Source organism: Netta rufina (genome assembly GCF_964035555.1).
Source record: "Netta rufina genome assembly, chromosome: W".
NCBI classification, from domain to species: Eukaryota; Metazoa; Chordata; class Aves; order Anseriformes; family Anatidae; genus Netta; species Netta rufina.
In genome coordinates, this window is record NC_140139.1 from 5,823,101 (window position 1) to 5,842,919 (window position 19,819).

Below are 19,819 nucleotides of genomic sequence, written 5' to 3' on the forward strand. Positions count from 1 at the left end.
GGCACAGACTTAAACACAGGAAGTTCCATCTGAATATGAGAGGGCACTTCTTTACTGTGAGGGTGACAGAAAACAGATTGCCCAGAGAGGTTGTGGAGTCTCCTTCTCTGGAGATATTCAAAACCTGCCTGGATGCCATCCTGCGCAACGTGCTCTAGGTGACCTTGCTTGAGCAGGGGGTTGGACCAGATGATCTCTAGAGGTCCCTTCCAACCTCAACCATTTTGTGATTTAGTTAATGTCAACATATTATACACAAGGAGAAAATTTAGTCTTGGCATAACTGAGAGTCCAACTGATGGAAAAAAGCAGTTGCACCTGTTTCCTCTAGAATTATAACTAGTTGTTATTCCATGGATAAGCAGGGCATGGTAACATTTCAAATGTCTTCCTGTGTTAGGAAGTATGGGTGCTAAGGGTAGAACTGAAGCCAAGATGTTTCCTATTGCCTGGAAAAATGTAACTGTCCATGTACTTACATGTGTTTTTCCATGTCAGCATTTCTTCATTTCTCTCAGTGAAGCACTAATGTTAGTGACATTACTGGTCAGATTTTGGAGCTAGAGAATTTGGATTTGAAGGACTTAACAAATCATTTTGATTATTGCTATGATATAGTCATGCACTCAGCTCTGAGACTAGCCTTCATCTCTTTGATCTTTATCCATTTACCAGTATAAAGAATCAAATTCTATTGTAACTTTAAGGAAATTTGGATGGTTTCACTAAGGTGTCAGTGTAGTTTTTTTGCTTTTTGATTTGTTTTTAAATGGAGTTTGAGCTAATTAAGGGAGTATGTGTATGTGTATGATAGACTTTCATTGCTTTAAGTGCTGAGGGGAAAAACCTGTGTTTTCTAACTTTTTCCCAAAGCTGGGAAAAAGCAAGGCAACCTTGAAGAAAAAAGGGAGGCTTGTAGCTTGTGTAGTCTTTAGCTGAGAAAATAAGGAAACCTTGGAGGAAACAGAGACTGGTAGCCTTGAGCTAGCAGAAGCAGAGAAGATAGGGGATGAAAGGTAAAAAACAAGAAGGAGAAAACAGCTGCAGGAAGATTCCAGACTGACCTATGGTAACCATTTGCTCATTAAGGGTCCTTAACATATTAAAATCACACCTATCAACATGATAATGTATGCTAATGTGGGATTTTGTGCCCCACCCCTGCTGGTCCTCTGTAATGCACAAACTCAGTAGAGATAAGTTAGGTGAGCTGGTACAGCCAATCAAAAGTAGCCAGAGAGATAGTTTTCACAAGTTTGCTGGGTATAAATGATGGTGATTCAAGCCAGAGATGTGCTTGCTTTGCAAAAGATTGCCAAGCACCTGACTCTGCAGAGTTATGTCTTTAAATAATTAAAAGACCTTTGTGTGAATTCTGATTCTGTGTGCTTATTGGCAGGGTGCACTGGGCATGAACCTATGGACAACATAACTGCTTTTGACTTGAAAGTTGATTAGACTTATGTCCTGGTTTCAGTTAGAACAGAGTTAATTTTCTTCCTAGTAGCTGGTAGAATGCTATGTTTTGGCTTAGGATGAGAAGAGTGCTGATAACACCCCGATGTTTTAATTGTTGCAGAGCAGTGCTTACACCAAGCCAAGGACATCTCAGCTTCTTGCTCTGTCCTGCCAACAGGCAGACTGGGGGTGCAGCAAGAGCTGGGAGGGGACAGACCCAGGACAGGTGACCCAAACTAGCCAAAGGGGTATTCCATACCATCTGACGTCATGCTAAACAATATATAGGGGTGGCTAGCCGGGGGAGGGGGCTGGACTGCTCGGGGTTAGGCTGGGCATCGGTCAGCGGGTGGTGAGCAATTGCATTGTGCATCACTTGTTTGTACACATTATTAGTAGTAGTACTATTATCATCATTGTTGTTATTATTATTGTTGTTATTATTATTGTTATTATTATTTTCCTGTCTTAATAAACTGTCTTTATCTCAACTCACAGGCTTCACTTTCCTGTTTCTCTCCCCCATCCCAGAGAGGGAGGGGGAGGGGGAGTGAACAGCTGTGTGGTGTTTAGGTGCCAGCCGGGTTAAACCACGACAACTTAGAATTTATTTTCTTCTTTCCTTTACTCTCAGGTGTGAAATACTTATGTTTCAAAGGGAATTTTTACTTTGGTTGTAAAACCAGGATCTATACTGCAGACTTTTTATTAATACTTAGTTATTAGTTTGAGTGGATGATCTGATGAAGGTATGTTATTCTGTGTTAGCTTACAAAGCTATCAGAGAGAGAAGAATGTGAGGATTTTCTGCTTATTCGTGCAACTGTCTAACTTCTAACAGGCTGGAAAGAACAACTTCAGACCTCACCCCAAAGTTGAATCCAGCGTTATCAGAATAGAGCCAGAGAACAAACCACCACTTATCAACTTCCAGGTAAAGCATTGGATACTCTAATATTAATGTTACATACTAATAACAGTATTTAATTTCATTTGTTTTTCTTTTTACTTTCTTTATGCTGATTTCACTACTAAGTATCCATTGGCATTTACAGAACACCAAAATACTCCTCTACTGATCAGGCATGCATTAGTACATTACCTGTATGTGCCACCATCAATTTAGGTGCAGCTCGCGTGCTGGAACAGGCTCCCCAGAGGCATAGTCATGGCACCAAGCCTGTTGGAATTTAAGAAGCGTTTGGACTGTGCTCTTAGTCATATGGTCTGAATTTTTGGGTAGACCTGTGTGGTGCCAGGAGTTGGACTCGATGATCCTTGTGGGTCCCTTCCAACTCGGAATATTCTATGACTTTCTTATAGTATTTCTGACAAGGCTGAAGTACCATCTCCATGTCAGTTGGAGAGTTGTTACTCATAATGCTCCTTTCATAGTACTTCCCATCTCCTAGAGACTCTTCCAGCTGATGAGTTTGTTACTTATGATCAAAAGAGTGCCTATGAGGACTCTTCATAGACAATACAGAGTCATCTGAAGATAAGACGTTATAGGATAGTATTCTTCAAGTTAATTTTTAAAATACTTCGATCTTCAAGACCATTTCAGCCTTGCCCAGCATTAGCCAGATTTTCTTGAAGTATCTGCCTTCTCAGCAATTAAGATCTAGCCAGTAGTGCCTAGGCACAAAAAACAACAATTGAAATGTTTTTGTGGGTGAAGTTTTTTTTGTCCAAGGCTGCGTGGTTTTTGTATTAAGAAAGATACTTTCCTGAAAGATTTTTGTGTTCAGTATTGTTGTGAAATTGTCATTAGTGTTTGTTCTTGTTTATAGCAGTTGTATGTTCCTTTCATTGAACATTTTAATTTCAGGAATGTGGTTGTCTAGTAAGGATAGCCTTTGTTAGGATAAACAAAATACTCTCTGTAGCCTTTAAATAACTTTTATTAGAGGTAAATTTATCAGAGTTTCAGAGTCCATCCAGCTAACCATTTCTTTTGTGCAAATGTCTAGCAGTGTTATATACATGCCAGCAGAGTCTGGGATAAATCACGATGGAGAACTTATCAGAAGAGTTTGTGACCTCAGCATATGAAACTTTTTAGAAGAAAACTCTACTGGGCAGTTGTTCAAAAAGAACAGCTCTCTGTAGTTTAATTATATTATTTTATTTTTATTGTAAAGATTAAGAATCAGTTGAATAAAAAACAAGTTCAGTTTTCATTCTAGACTTGTATTCCTTTCAGGTCAAGAGCTGTAGAGCAGTTTCTGGATCATAATTACCAAATTCTTTGTTCCTTTTTAATATATTAAATTCTATTCCTGTGTACTGTGACCTAAATACTAACATAAGAATAAAAAAAAATCAGAATTGAAAAGCTTAATATGTTAAAGCCTTTCTAAGAGAATTTCAGGAAGGAAAGAATTTAACTGTTATTAAAGAGAAATCTAAAAGGGTCATTAAATTACAGTGGAAAAAAAATATCTGAGGATATTGTTAATATCTTGGCTGCACATGTCTCAAGGCCTGACTTTTTCCCAAAAAGCTAGTAAGAATTTTTTTTGTCTGCTTAGCAATAGTGCTGGTGATTAATTTACAGCGAATGAGCTGAGATACAAAAATTCAGACAATGAGAAAACAATCCATAAAAGAAGAAAAAATACAGCTTATCTCATGAAAGAAGAACTCTTCTAAAAGCAGGGAAAGAATAGATAGTTTAAATTAACCTTATTCTATGCTACAAATAGAAAAGTAATTTGCATCTTTTTCTGTTGACAGGAAATACCTGAAAACTTCAAAATTGTGGTGAAAATACAGACAATCCTAAGATACTGATTACTCTGAAAAACGAGCCTGTTCAATTAATATAGATGACTTCATTAGGTAAATCTTTTCTCTTTAGGCCTTCCTTTTAAGCTTCTTCAGTTGTACCTCCTTCTATACCAATGTTGTACAGATTGGTATTGGGTTACATAGGGAAAGTACTAACCCTGGTTTCCTCTGAATATCAGACAATTTTTGCTTCCCAGTCCTAAACATGACAAAGCATATAAACCTTATATATATTTCAACTGCTGCTTACAGTATTCAGAACAAAATAAAGATTTCTACTTCTGTAACTTGTGTACTAGGTACTTTTATGTATCTTCTAAAAATAGCTCTAATAACAGAATTGGTTATTGTAATTTCTCTGGAGACTTATGCAGCCCTTCCCTGTCCATCTGTCTTGAGAATTAGGCCTTGATCTATACTAAAATTTCCAAATTATGCTAATTGATTACTATATTCTATTCTTCTGGTCAGTAATTTAAGTTGGAACAGGAATCCTCTCCTAATTAAAGATAAAATTCCTCAGCGTAACAATTAATGCAGCTATTACTCTTTAACAAGATGTGGTAAACCTGGTAGGATACAATATAAATAACTGTGCTGGAAATATACCTACATCTCTAAAATGGCAAAATTAATAGTAGCTTCTAGTATAACCTTTGTAACATTTTTTATAGCACTTGAACAATGACTGCTTTTGTGGTATTTTTGTAACTTCTTTGCCAGCCAGTATGTCTTGGAAATGACCTAATCAGCAATATAAATTAGCAAGAAATTATAACATAATTAAAAAATATTTTAAAACTTTCTTTTGAGTTGAAATGAAGGTCTCTTCCATTTGTCCTCTGGTACCTACCAGCATTCCAGATCTGTTAGTAACCTGCTTCCATTAGAGAAATCCAAATAAGTGTTTTTCATAAACAAGAACATTTATCTTATGGGCTGGGTGTGGGATAGTTATGAAAGCATCATTGAGGTACCTAAAATTACCACTATCATCTCCTCCCTCCCCCCCCCCTTACTGCCATCAAACCCCTTGTAGGAATCAGCAGAAAGTTAGCAACTGGGCAGATGATTTTTCTTTTTTTTTTTTTTTTCTTTTTTTTTTTTTTTTTTGGTCAACTGTACAGTAAGGCAGCTATAAGAAAATAACTTTGTCTCTCAAGTCACTGAGGATCACTGAGGATCTAAAATGATCAAAGCTTTCAGTGAAGTTTGGATTCAATAATGCAGTTTGGATTATTTTATTGGATTTATGTGGCAAGGGTTTGGTAGTGGAGGAGCTGCAGGGGTGGCCTCTGTGAGAAAAGTCCAGAACCAAACCAATGAGCAATGGTGGTTGCGTCTCCGTGAAAGCATATTTAAGAAGGGGAGGGATGCTGTGCAACAGCAGCTAGGAGAGAGGCGTGAGAAAATGTGAGAGAAACAGCCATACAGACACCAAGGTCAGTGAAAAAGGAAGTGCTCCAGGCACCAGAGAAGAAGTTTCCCTGCAGCCTGTGGAGAGGACCATAGTAGAGCAGATCTCCATGCTGCATCCTGTGGAGGAGCCAACAGTGGAGCAGGTGGATCTGACCTGAAGGAGACTGCATCCCATGGAGAGCCCCGCCATAGCAGACTCTGCATTGGAATTGCAGCCCATGGAGAGGAGTCAACACAGGAGCAGTGATCTGGCAGGAGCTGTTGCCTGTGGGGGACCTGTGTTGGAGCAGTTTGCTCCTGAAGGATGGAGCCTGTGGTACAGACCCATATTTGGAGCAGTTCTTGAAGAGCTGCTGCCTTTGGGAAGCCCATGTAGAATCAGTTTGGAAGGACTGCATCCCATGGAAAGGACCCCATGCTGGAGCAGGGGAATAGAGTGACCATGAAGGAGACAGAACAGCAGAGACAAAGCTTTAGGGACTGACCACAATCCCCCTTCCCCTGCACTACTTGGGGGGGGTGGGGTGGTGAAGTGAGGGTGTTTTTAGTTTGCTTTTAGTTTCTCACTGTCCCAGTCTGCTAGTGATAGGCAATTAATTATATTAATCTCCCTCAGAGTCTGTTTTGCCTATGACAGTAATTGGCAATTTCTATGTCCTTATCTCAACCCTTGAGCCCTTTCCATTGTATCTTCTCCCCCTTTTTCCTTTGAGGAGGGGGAGTGAGAGAGTGGCTATGGTGTAGTTTAGTTACCCAGGATGCTAAAGCCAGCACAGTCATATATTTTTTATTAAGGACAAGGCAGAATTTTCCCAATGAAATTTGTGTTAACTTTGTATCACGGCCATCAAAAGAAAAATCTACTTTGATTTGTCTTATGATTCATGAAAACAGTAATTATTAACTTTATAGCATCATGCAGGGGTAAAGGCCTAACTCTGTATTAACAAACATGAGTCATCTGTTTCATGGGTGGCATTTCTTTTTCCATAAAACCACAATAAATAGAGAAGAAACATTACCAAAACCTTTTCCAAAATTCAACTTAATTTTATTCAAGTGTACTTGAATTTGCAGGCATCCTGAAAGAGGCATTTAACAACTCTAGTACTGCTTCACTGCCTATCAAAACAATTTGAGTGATGGTTAAGTAGCCACAGCAACACTCACAGACCAACACAGAAGGAACAAATGTAGGAGCTTTGCATCATGCTCTTTATAAATGTTTTTGTTTTACAGCGCACAAAACAGTATATGATTCTCAGAGTACTATACAAATAATGTCAGCCCATCAGAGCAATGGGTTACAGGAATTCAAGTGGTGTAACCAGCCATATCAATTGTTTACTTATCTTAATTCTCACTGCTTCAGTCTCAGTGTTAATCTAATATTTACAGCAGGCTCTATCACAAAGGTCTCTTAACAGCCTCTAGACATAATTTTGACTTCCATCTGGTACCTGACCAGCCATGATGTTTCTTTGAGATCTGCTGCAAAACAAAAGTCAGGATAGGGATCTGAGGAACATCTTCCTACCTTACAAATTTGCACAGAATGGCCATTTCCAGGAGTAAATACTCATTCTGAAATCGGAGGCCTTTTTAGTAGTGCAACAACTTGCATGTGTTTACGAAGTGTACCCCTTCCCAAAGCAGAACAGACTCTTCATAGAAGTAAATTCTCATCTGTAATTCAGTTAATAGCTTAATTTATTCAATACATTATGTAAAATCTACATTGTTGTTTCACTTTTCATGTTTACACACAAGAGGATTGTTTTTTTGATTTTTAACCACGATGCGACAAGAGCTTCTTATAGGAGATGCAAACATTAAACACTATGAGAATTCCTGTCTCATTTATCTTGTTTTTCATTGCATTCCCTTTATTTCCCTCCCAGTCTGGCTCAAATGAACAAGGTTTGTTTTCAACAAGTAATGTTTAAACAGTTCCAAGTGAAAGTCTGACGATAGGAAGACTGGAAACAGGGAAAACTCCTAGAGGGGTCTATAACTCTTCATTTGACAAGTTCTTATGTGAAAGTCAATCTTTTGGATACTGATTTGGAAAAGTAACTTGAGTGACACCAACTAAAAAGTGCTGATATGCAATCATTGTGGGAATTCAGGTACTTGATACTTGAGAGATTTCAACTAGCACTAGGTAGAGATATGCAAATCCTCAAATGATGCAATTTCACCCCTCTTTTCATCTGTTGGCACTGTATATAAAGGGAAATATAGGTATTAACTGCTTTTTTTTTTAAAAAAAAAAAAAAAAGCAACAAAGCTACTCAAACTGCCTGCAAACTACAGTTAATGTACATGTAAGTTTGTCATGGATCAAAAGCCAAATTTTAACAGTAGGTGAAAAGCCAATATGTATTTCTTTAGCTGGATCCTTGAACTTTGATAGTTATCCTATCCATATACAGAGCTCAGATTGTACCTTTTTTCTGACAGCATTATCATCCCATACCACATACTACATATCAGCATTATCCTGTCACAACTCTCCTCAGTACTTAAACATTAACCTTTTTATACATCAACTAATTTATATTTTTGTTTTTTGATTCTTTTTTTCCTTGAAAAAAATGTTTGAATTGCATAACCATTCTTTATGGCATTCAAATAAATCTAGATTCCATATTTTTTACAAGGAGGATGGAATGTCCAGCTGTTTGTCCACTCTAACAGCTCTTGCAGTTTCTGTTCAAGTGATGTGGCACATCCTGTGAAATGAATGATCTAGCTACCAAAAAAAAAAGTCTCAAAGCACATTAAAAATGCACACAGACTAAAAGTAATTAATATTGCCTAAGTAATGTTGTTTATTAAGGCTGTGCTTCAGAAAGAGGATGTTTAGAGTTAAGTAGCCTTCATCAAGGCACAGAATGGGAAGAGGTAAGCACAGCTGTCTGTAGAAGAGAAATTATATACGACCATGAGTGAGGTGTGCATGCACGCAAACACAATTTAGAACTGCACAGCTAGTCTTTGTAACAAAACTGAACACGGTTAAAAGGAAATATAGTGACTTTCTAATGGCCACAGTTCTACTTCATTATTAAAAACTTGGCAAATATTTCCAAAAGTAAAATTCACAATTTGAATAAATGAAATATTTTAAACAAAGTGCTTCATGGATCTGAACCCTGCATGGTTGTACTGACTGGTCTAGAAGCATTTCGTAGATGTCATAGGAGCATTTCACACAAAAACAAAAATGTAATTCAGGTGAATAAGAAACAGGACATTTCCACAGACATTTCTAATGTTTTCACACTTTCAAGTAGTTGAGTTCTTACGGCCACTGGTTTTGTAACAAATGTATGCTACAGCAGTAAGGGTTTGTGGATTCCTTTAGCAGCAAAGGCCCATTTCAAAGGGCACGTGGTCTTTTCGGGTTGATCTGTTTACTGGCCTGTTCCTCCTCTTGTAGAGCTGCTCGGAAAGATTTCACTTTATCTTTAATGAAAAAGAGAGAATGAGTACTGATGTGCTTGTACCCAACAAAGATCTTGAAACTAAGCCCTGAACTCCACAACCCTGCCCTAATGCACAACACAGAAAATTCCTCCACAAAAACAGCTGAAGCTACAAGAAACTCCAAGAGGATTAAGATAAGCTTAAATTCAGTACTCACCATACAAACAAGTTATTTAGCAACTTAGTCCCTTCTTAGATGCTACCCCTGTCTCTAGGCAGGATAGATTTGGAAACTACACAACTGCACTCCCAGTATGTAACTTGTTTCTGCTTAAATTCTGCTTCTAACTTACAGAGTACAGGAAGATATACACAGCATACTTTCTTTTCCTTCCCAGCAGCTTCTGAACCATTCTTAAAAGCAGACAAAATTGTATCTTAGTGTATGATCAACAACATTCTCCCCTATTTTGTGCTCTCCTCTCTACACTGCACTGGTGCAGCTTCACATTGAGTCCTGTGTTCAGTTTTGAGTGCCACAATACAAGAAAAACATAAAACTATTAGAGTCCAAAGGAGGGCTACGAAGATGGTGAAGGGTCTGTTGGTAGATGTTAACATAGTAACAGGTGTCTTGGCAGTGAAACCAGTACTGCTACTAGCAATGCATACCATAAATGCTCAATTTAATCTAAACGAAGGATAGTTAGGAAAATATTATGGGTATCTGGGACATTATTGCTAGGTGAATGAATAGTTTGGAAACTAAGGTTTGGACTGAGACCAAGGGCTCATAGAGCATGCGCAAGTAGATGAGGTAAAAAGTTCAACTCTGATGAAGACATCTTACTTCATCCCGATGACCACCCAGACGACCACCAGAGAGTACTACTCAAGCGCAGAAGGACTGATAAGATAATTAGCATACGAAGCGGGGCTAGGTGGAGCTAGGAAATGAATATGCATAGATGTGTTGAAAAACTTAATGCATATGTAATATTTTAGGAGATAAAAGAGAACGTGAGTGAACAAATCGGACAAAGTTAGATTTGGGCAGACATGCCCCTAACTTCTGGCGCCTAATAAAAGCACCTTCATATAATCACTCTGGTTATGTGTCTTCACGAAAGCTAACAGGTCTACAGGGGAAGATGTATGAGGAGCGGCTGAAGTCACTTGGGTTGTTCAGCCAAAAGAAGAGGAGACTGAGGGGAGACCTCATGGCAGCCTACAGCTTCCTCATGAGGGGAAGAGAGAGGCAGGCACTGATCTTGTCTCTCTGGTGACCAGCAATAGGATCCGAGGGGATGGCATGAAGCTGTGACAGGGGAGGTTCAGGTTGGATATTAGGAAAAGTTTCTTCACTAAGAGGGTGGTTGGGCACTGGAACCAGTGCCCAGGGACGCGGTCACGGCACCAAGCCTGCTGGAGTTCAAGAAGTGTTATACAACACTGTCAGACATACGGTTTGATTTTTGGGAGGTCCTTTCTGGAGCCAGGAGTTGGGACTCAATGAGCCTTGTGGGTCCCTTCCAACTCAGGTTATTCAATGATTCTATGATTTTCCTATGAATGCATTTTTTGATTATATTTTTGAAGTTTTTCACTGTAAATGGATAAACACATCATTTAAAAAAAATTAATCATAACTGTTATAAATGAAGTCTCAACTCAATCTGTATTTAGTAATATTTATAAAAGATAAGCAAACAGCACTGAGTGCGCAGGGAGTCTATGCTCTACCAACACGCACACACGAACATCAAACATTCTAAATATACAGAACATTGCATGGCGTCTCCTGAATCACCCTTCTTTGTTCCCTGTAAACTCTTTTACATTCCTGATGGCCTCATCGTTAAGAGTCTGATGTTATCATCAACCATGGGGCTTGCCGACCCACATGGACACACTCCCACATCTCCCCCTTCTTTATTAATATCAACCATTTTCTTGACACGAATTATTATGCCATATATCACATAACTATCAGGAGAGAGGGAGAAACCTGAGAAAGGAAGCATGGCATTCCTTCATATTTCTATTCCTCTTCGCCCCACTCTCCTGTGACAGGTCCAAGAAGATGAAGGAAAACATAGTGACAGCGTGAAGAAATTAGTTCCAAAGTGAAAGGAGAAAAAAAATGAAATATGCAGTGACCATTATGTGCCACCAGCAGAACACAGAAGTTACTGGGAGAATCTTTGACTTCCCTTCTGTAAAGCTATGGAAGCATCATCCTGCCTGTAAAGACATGAGGATCTCTTAGGTAACCTTTACCTCCAGTGTCTTGTTTCAAAAGAGGTATCTAATAACCTTTAGAAGAACAGAGAATCACCTAAACTGTGTTTTCTCACTGCTGGTGTCTCAAATTGTCTCTTCCTGAAGAGGAAGCCGCCATTTAGTTTGTAAGAAGCAAAGGAACATACAACCAATTCTTTGCTGAGCAGGCCACATCTGATTTGCTTAATGCATTCTTATAACCTACAGTAGATACTCAGACTGAGAAAAATCTAAGATTTTATCTTATAAGGAATTTTCTAATGTAGATTAATAAAAAAAAAAACACCAAAAAAAAACCACCAACAAAAATTCTTGAATTTTCACCAGTGTAACTTGCCTGCTGGAGTGCAAAGATATACAGAATCTAAAATGAAAAATTAATCTCCATGAGGTATCAAGCTGACAAGATGATTTTAGATGACAAGTGGAACAGGCACTAATTAACTGCATTTTTTTTTTTTCAACAAAGAGAGGCTGGTAAAATTCAGACAGAAAGGCTGCTGAAGAAAAAAATACACTAACAAACAAGCTACTCAGAGCTTGATGCAACTCTTAAGCACAAATTAAAAAAAAAAAAATGACAGCAGGCTCCCTGCTACACCAAAGAGTGCAACAGAGCAGGAGGTGGGAGTTGCAACTAATTTTTCCTCATTGCATTACCTTATTTTTTTTCCTGTACAGTTCTTTTGGCTTTTATTTTCCCTCCTTTTATCATTTTGGAACAAAGGAAAAGAAAAAGAAAGATGCAGGAACAAGTTCCTACTTCCTGGAGTCTTTTAAACTGGAATGAACAGAATACAGATGTGAACTTGCTCTTGGCAGAAGAATAAGTATTACTTCAACAGGGCATTAAAGGACAGCATAAGAGGAAAAAAAATCCCAAAATATAAGCACGCTCTACAAACTGCTAATAATGCACACAAAATTAATTAAAAGCAATCTACCTCTAAGTTCGATCAGAATATCAATTTTCTGCTCTAGAATTGCTTCAAGTTGTGTAGCATAAGAATCCACATCATAGTCCACTTCTTCTGTCATCTCAAGAAGGGCTTTTTCATCTTCCAGCCATCTAATAGATTCCTAGATAAAAAATAGAAACAAACAAACAAAAAACAAAAACAAGTAAATAAGAATAAATTCTTTGATGGTGGTGAGGCACTGGAACAGGTTGCCCAGAGAAGTTGTGGATGCCTCAGCCCTGGAAGTGTTTAAGGCCGGGTTGGATGGGGCTTTGGGCAACCCGGTTTAGTGGATGGTGTCCCTGGCCTTGGCAGGGGGGTTGGAATTATAAGATCTTTGAGATCCCTTCAAACCCTGTACTGGGACTGGGACTGATGGAGTTAACTTTCCCTGCAGCAGCCCATGCAGTGCTGTGCTCTGCACTCCTAGCTAGAACAGCACTGGTATCACTCCAGTGTTGTGTCTATTGCTGAGCAATACTGGCACAGCATCAGGACTCCCTCCAATCCCCGCCCCTCCTCCTCCAAAAGCCAGCAGGCTGGGGGTGGGCAGCTGACCTAAACCAACCAAAGGTGTGGAGTAAGGAACACACGGACACCAGAGTTCTTTCAGGATCAGTAACTGCTGCTACTTTATTGATGACATAACTTCATTATCCTATGTTGCATCCACATATTGAGGACAGGCTCTGCTCTTATACCATTAGCCCCACAGCACTCCTTTTCCACTAACTATTCATTGGTCAACAACTTTGCCCGGCAACCGCAAACACCCAGCAACTTCCATGCCTTAATGGCTGGAGAACAAGCAACCAGAGACAGCAAGGTGTCTCCTCAATCACTCTTCTTTGTTCCCTCTAAACTCTTTACATTCCTTGATGGCCTCATAGTTCAGAGTCCAATGTTATCACAAACCATGTGGGGGCCACACTCCCACACAAAGGGATATTCTATACCATATGATATCACACTCAACAATAAAAGGTAGGTGTATTGGGTTTATATGGCAAGGTTTTGGTAGCAGAGGGGCTGCTGGGGTGACCTCTGTGAGAAGAGTCCAGAAGCTGCCCCATGTTAGATAAGGACCAGTTTCAGCCTGCTCTAAAGGGATCTACCACTAGCTGGAGTCAAATCCATAAGCAGTGGTGGTTGTGTCTGTGAGCACATATTTAAGAAAGGGGAAAATAACTGCTGCGCAAAAGCAGCTGGGAGGGAGAGGAGTGAGAAACAGCCCTGCAGACACTAAGGTCCGTGAAGAAGGAGGGGAAGAGGTGCTCCAGGTGCTGGAGCAGAAGTCCCCTGTGGCCTGTGGAGAGGACCATGGTGGGGCAGGTTGTCCCCCTGCAGCCCATGGTGTACCACAGAGGAGTAGATCTCCACCCTGCAGCCTTTGGAGGAGCCCATGGTGGAACAGGTGGATCTGACTTGAAGAAGGCCGCGGCCTGTGGAGAACCCCTGCCTGAACAGACTTCGGACTTGACCTGTGGAGAGGAGCCCATGCAGGAACAGGTGATCTGGCAGGAGCTGCCACCCATGGGGACCCATTGCTCCTGACGGATAGACCCCGTAGTATAGACCCTTATTTGAGCAATTCTTGAAGAGCCGTTGCCTATGGAAAGCCCATGTAGGATCAGTTTGGCAGAGACTGTATTCTGTGGGAGGGGCTCCACCTTGGAGAAGGGGAAGAGAGTGACCATGAAGGAGCAGCGGAGACAAAGTGTTACAGACTAACTGCAACCCCCATTCCCTGTTCCCCTGTGTCACTAGGAGGGAGGAGGTGGAAGAGGGTGGAGGTGGGGGCAAGGTGTTTTTAGGTTTTTGGAGTTTCTCATTGCCCTAGCTTGTTAGTAATAGGTAATAAATTATAATAATTTCCCTACTCTGAGTCTGTTTTATCCATGACAGTAATTGTTGAGTGATCTCCCTGTCCTTATCTCAACCCTTGAGCCCTTTCCATTGTATTTTCTTCCCCTTTCCCTTTGAGAAGGGGGAGTGAGAGAGCAGTTGTGATGGAGCACAGCTGCCCATCTGAGTAAAACCACCACAGTCATTTCTGGTGCCCAACATTGGGTTTGAAGGGTTGAGATAACAATAGATGTGATCAGAGTGCTTTAGAGGGAACTTGCAATTAGAATTTAGTTTACAGTTGGTAGTCACAATGCTGTCTGGATTGCTGTTAATATTTTTCTATGTCATACTGTTTTATGTGATCTGCCATGTTCTCCCTTTTACTCTGTAGCAGATTGGAGAGTTTGTTAAAGCCTGTGTCTGTTTTGGTTTTTTTTCAGTTTGCTGTTCTGTAAAGCACTGGCCTTGAGCCTAATCTGGTATTTGGGCCCTGCATTACTGTCATCTGTGTCTTTTGAGAACTATCTCTTGGAGAATATTAAGTACACTCTCTCTTTTTCCTCCTCTGGAAGTCAGTTTGTGGATGATATCAGGAATGGTACCTCCTCCTTTCCCTGTGTTGTAGGAAGACACTGCAGAACCAACAACAGGTCAGCTTCGCAAGGAACTGGGTAAGTACAGCAACGACTTGAGCTAAGCTGGCATTGGCATCCAGAAATCCTATTCTGACTGTCCTGTGTGATCACTTTGGTAGATGAAGCCTAAATCATCAACAGTTCTTATTGACATTTTGGGAGAGGCCTACAGAATGAAAAGAAGTGCCTATATATATCTGTTAAAGGACAGGGAACAGTGGTGATAAGTGGTTTAGTATATTGGTGATACCAATATACTAAAGTATGTGGAACCTGAGTGTAACACAAATGTTATGGAATAAGGGGCGGAGGTTGTGCTGGGTCTGGCTGGGATGGAGTTAACTGTTCCTGTAGTGACCCATACAGTTTTGTGCTCTGCACTTGTAGCTAGAACAGCACTGGTATCACACCTAATGTTTTTTCTATTGCTGAGCAGAGCAATTGCTCCCAGACAACTGCTATGCATGTTGAGGCCCTGCTTCCCGGGATGTAGCAGGATGTAGCCGAATATCACTCATTGAATGGAAGAATGGAAGTAGAAAATACATTTTTCCATTTTTCCTTCCCTCTGTGCTTCCATGCAGCCTTTGCTTGTTTTTTTTTTTTTTTTTTTTTTTCCCTCTTCCTTTTCCCTTTAATTAAATTATCGTTATCTTAACCTGTGAGCCTTTTTTTTTTCTTTCCAGCATACTTTCTTCTCCCACCCCCCGTCTTCTGAGGAGGAGCAAGAGAGCAGTTGCGGTGGAGTTTGGCTGCCCAGTAGGGTAAAACTACCACAAACCTAAACCATTCTATGATTCTATGAAATGCATTAGCAAAGGTACTAGTTTCATGACAAAGAGCTGAATTACTCCTTTTCTCAAGATGACCACATTTCTATACTGTCTAGTCACCTCATTATAACAGATTTCAATCCTAAAATGAATCCTTATTCCCAATTCAGCAAAGTTGTGTGTTTTCTACATAGTTTCTTAATTATAACAGCCATATCAGCAAACATAACATTATGTGGTTCTAAAGTCAGTCTTCATTTTTAAGTTCAGGATGGTTTCCACTGACTACAATCCCGGTGTTGTTATTGCAGTCATGGAGCAAAGATAATTCTGTCCATACTCAAAACCAGTTTTGAGAGAAAAAGAAGAGCTATTTTAAACTCTCTATTGCATGTGCTAACTCCCCACATAGACAAGAGTACTGTAAAGGTTGGTTAAACCAGCTCTTGGGCACCTTTGCATTCCAAATATTACCAAAAAAGAGGAATTTTAAAAAATAGTCTTGCATCAAAGAATGCAACCAAGAGCTTAAAGCTTACAGAACCATGCAAAGCTAAGATCAGGAGAACTGATCTCATTAGAAATGCTTTGATTGTAAAAGAGAAAGCAGCTGACAGTTCTAGGCATGCTGGGCCTGAAATGCTAAAATTAGCTCTTCCCCTTTGTGCTCAGTAGCCCAAGTAATATCGAAAGCATCATCCAAACACCATGTATGCTTTTTCGCACAGATGGAGCTAACATCGGGACAGGATTCATCTCATATAATGTAAACTTATACATTCAAGAATCACAGGAAGACAGACATGTCCAGAGCACACTTTATTCCATTGGTGTATTTTAGGCATTTTTGTCAGGATAGGATATTTCATATCCCAGAATCAACAGCTTCCAGAAGAAAGCTGACAGAAAACAACTTCTGCCTGGTACAGCTTGTAGATTTTGTATTGGTGCAGCCCACCTCCACCCATGGCATAAACTAACAAGCCATGCTGTGAACTAAGGGAGCTGAGGCTCAAACACATTTCCTTCTAGTGACTGCTGTGAGCAGCAGCAATCGCCAGCAGAAGGTCAGATGGACACACAGAGGCAATAACATCTTTAATGCAACTTGTCTTTCTAGAAGTCCCAAGCATTAGGACACAGCTATGGCATAAGACTTTCACACTTTTGTGTCTTCGGGACTAGTGTTTCATAACTAAATCTCTACATCTGTTGTGAAATGTTTTATTTAGTATCTTACTATATTGCATGAATACACATCAATGTTCCATTAAGTTTGATGCCTACATTAGGAGATCTGTGTATTCCCTACAGGTTTAATGTTCTGCTATTCTCTTGCAGTAGACATGCCAAACGGACAGCCTGCCTAAAGACTCTTAGGTTATGAACAGAAGCAACTCACATTTCCTTCTGAAAACTAGTAATTCATACTTATTATTACAATTTGTTTTGTGAATGTAAAAGGATCCATGGCACTGACCAGCATTGCACTACTGGCAGTATTCCTTCCAAAGACCCTGACTAGAATGAAAACCTTTATGTATCTGTAAAAAGGAAGCAAACAGGCAGTTAGAAAAATATGTCTCTTCTGGATCTCAGAGGGAGATGACCAAACTGTCAACAGAAATGGTTCTGATAGAGACATTACTATTAATTTCCAGCTTTGAAATAGGAATACTGGCATAGATTAGACAATGAAATCATAGAATCATAGAATGAATCATAGAAATGAAAAGTTCAAGACCAATCTGAATGAACTTCCTGCAACTAGAAAAAACACAGTCGCTAATGCTGGAAAAGGACTAAAACAGAAAATATCTCAGTAGTAAGAAGAAAATAGCAACTTTTCTTAGAGTGAACAGTCTATTTAGGAATGCTTGTGAGAAGAAAAAAAAAGGAAAGAAAGAAAAGACATTTTTACTAGATTTCTGGGATGATAGAAAAACATGCTTCTCTTTCATCCTGGGGATGAAGATTAGTGGTTATGAGATCTAAACATCTGTCCCTATTTGTTTGCTACAATGGGGTTAGTGTAATAAAACAATTTAGAAAACCCTAACTGCAGAGGAATGACCAGATGATATCCTGCATTATATGAGGGATATGTGCTTTACTTGGGAAAATCTGAATTCCTGGATTAGGATAAAACAAAGCAAAGCTCCATCCTTTACCTGGAAGACAGCCCTGTGGTCTTCTACTACTTGTTCTTCCATTTCTACCATTTGTGACACAGCTTCATGAAAAGTAAACAATTGTGGAGAAACTTCCTCTTCCTAAAAACAATAAAAGCTTGTTAGTCTTGAAAGAACTGTGGCTACAGGAAATATACTGAATATGTTCCATCCTATCACAGAGCATGAAAAGAAATATGCATAAAGCAGAGCTTGTCAAAAATAGAATTTTATACTTCTGACATAAAAACCTCCAGAAATGAGGGGAGAGGGCAATAAAAATAAAAATGTTAACAGAGTTAAATTTAGTTCATATTCATTAAATATTTCCAGCCACTCATCCTTGTGAATACTGGAAAACAGAATATTCCACATTAGAAGAATAAGTTAAAATAGTGGGAAGACAAAGTAACAAGGGAATAATGGTAATTTTTAGTAGGTTTTAACACCTACAGAAAACTAGGTTTTCTGTCAGGGCCTTTGTTGTGCGTGCCACAAAAGACAGACGATAATTTTCAGAAAAGAGAACACATTCAATACATTTCAGGAAATCAAAATTAAAGTCATACTTAGAAAAAAAAATAAACCTAAAGTGAAAAATCTAAAAAATACATAGTAATTAATACATTAGAAGAATGCACAGCATAGATTTACAAACTGGAACAAACAGGACTTTTGTAGACAATAATCAACAATCAAAGGGGAAAGCACTAGATAGTTTGCAATTCATTTTTTAGCAAGACATTATGGTTCCTTATACCACACCTTTGAAATCTTTTAAAATATACATTGTAAAGCTTAATTGAATTCCACATGAACAATGAAAAAATGTTATATGAAAGAATATCTGTCTGTCCAGTGGGAAACTCAGAATTACATAGCATGTTCTAGAGCCCATTACTAAAATGAGAGAAATACAGCAAAGACCACGAAGAAGTGTTTGAGAAGGAAGAGAATCTTGAGAAAAATACATTAGGATAGTATAGATGTTTCTTTTCTATCTTTCACCGACTTTTCACAAACTGAGTTTTAATCCCTATCGAACATTTAAGGAACCAGGACAATTGCTGATAATTAACAGTGAGGGAAAAATGTCCTTTGGAAGATGCCTTTCAGCCCCAGCTCCCTACTCGTTCAGTCCAAGGAGACATTTTGGGAACGTGGTGTGGTTCTCCCCCAAACAGGGCACTGGAGTTTCACTCCATGAAAATCAGGATGTCTGTAAGAGGAATGATGGGCAGCCAGATTCCTAAATGCATAGAAAGGCAAACTCACTTGAAATGGGTGCTGGATGCATGGAAAATAATGCTCAAAACCACAAGTGTTTTAAATAAAACATACAAAGGATACTTCTAACTGTCTAATGCAAGATGAAGCTATACTGGAAAATATGCATACCTAAAAACATCAGTGCCTAGACACTTTCTAGACATTTAAAATCCTAATCAGTGAGAAAGATAAAGAAAAATAAAACATACTCCTCTCACCCTTCAAGAAACCTTTTTCTTTTTAAATCCTGTATGGGAATGAACTATAAAGTGAGATGGTGAAGATGCATGTTGTATATACTTAATTATACTGATTACAGGCTATAAATATACATTGCTCTGTTGTGTTTTTTTTTCTACCATGGTATTTATTTTCATCTCTTTACATATAATGCTGTAAACTACTCACATTTTGTTCACATAGCAGTTTGAGATCATCTCTCTGAGGAGAGCTCCCCATGCTCCACTGCGTGCCCAAGTCATCAATCTGATTGTGAGTGTGGTGTATAATGGGACGGATATCCCCTGTAGCACTAGGATCAACTGTCAGCTCCTTCACCCTACAATCAGAAAATATTTCATTTTCAAATTAATAACTTCCTGTGCAAAGTAGCTACCACCAAAAATAAATCTCTATGGGTTTATATACAATTTAATTCATTTAACATGGATGATGATGCTACCTTCACAAATTTAATGTGCCAAGAAGACATTAGTCCAACTTGTAAAAACCATGGACCATTCAGTTTCAACTAAATTGGATCGAAGTCCATTTTCTAA

The 19,819-nt window shown here is 39.2% G+C and overlaps 1 protein-coding gene across 3 annotated transcripts in view; it reads right to left on the bottom strand.

Moving 5' to 3' along the window:
• Positions 1-9,055: 9,055 nt before the first annotated feature.
• The window catches only part of LOC311220830 (kinesin-like protein KIF2A), a gene marked incomplete at both ends in the record, with an annotated part of 102,140 nt that continues 91,376 nt past the window's right edge, over positions 9,056-19,819 (bottom strand). For all 3 annotated transcript variants that reach the window (XM_084304473.1, XM_084304472.1, XM_084304471.1), the window contains 4 exons: positions 9,056-9,141; positions 12,330-12,465; positions 17,772-17,873; positions 19,449-19,599. In XM_084304473.1, coding sequence (XP_084160599.1) covers positions 9,056-9,141; positions 12,330-12,465; positions 17,772-17,873; positions 19,449-19,599 — 475 coding nt within the window. The remainder of the gene's footprint in view (positions 9,142-12,329; positions 12,466-17,771; positions 17,874-19,448; positions 19,600-19,819) is intronic.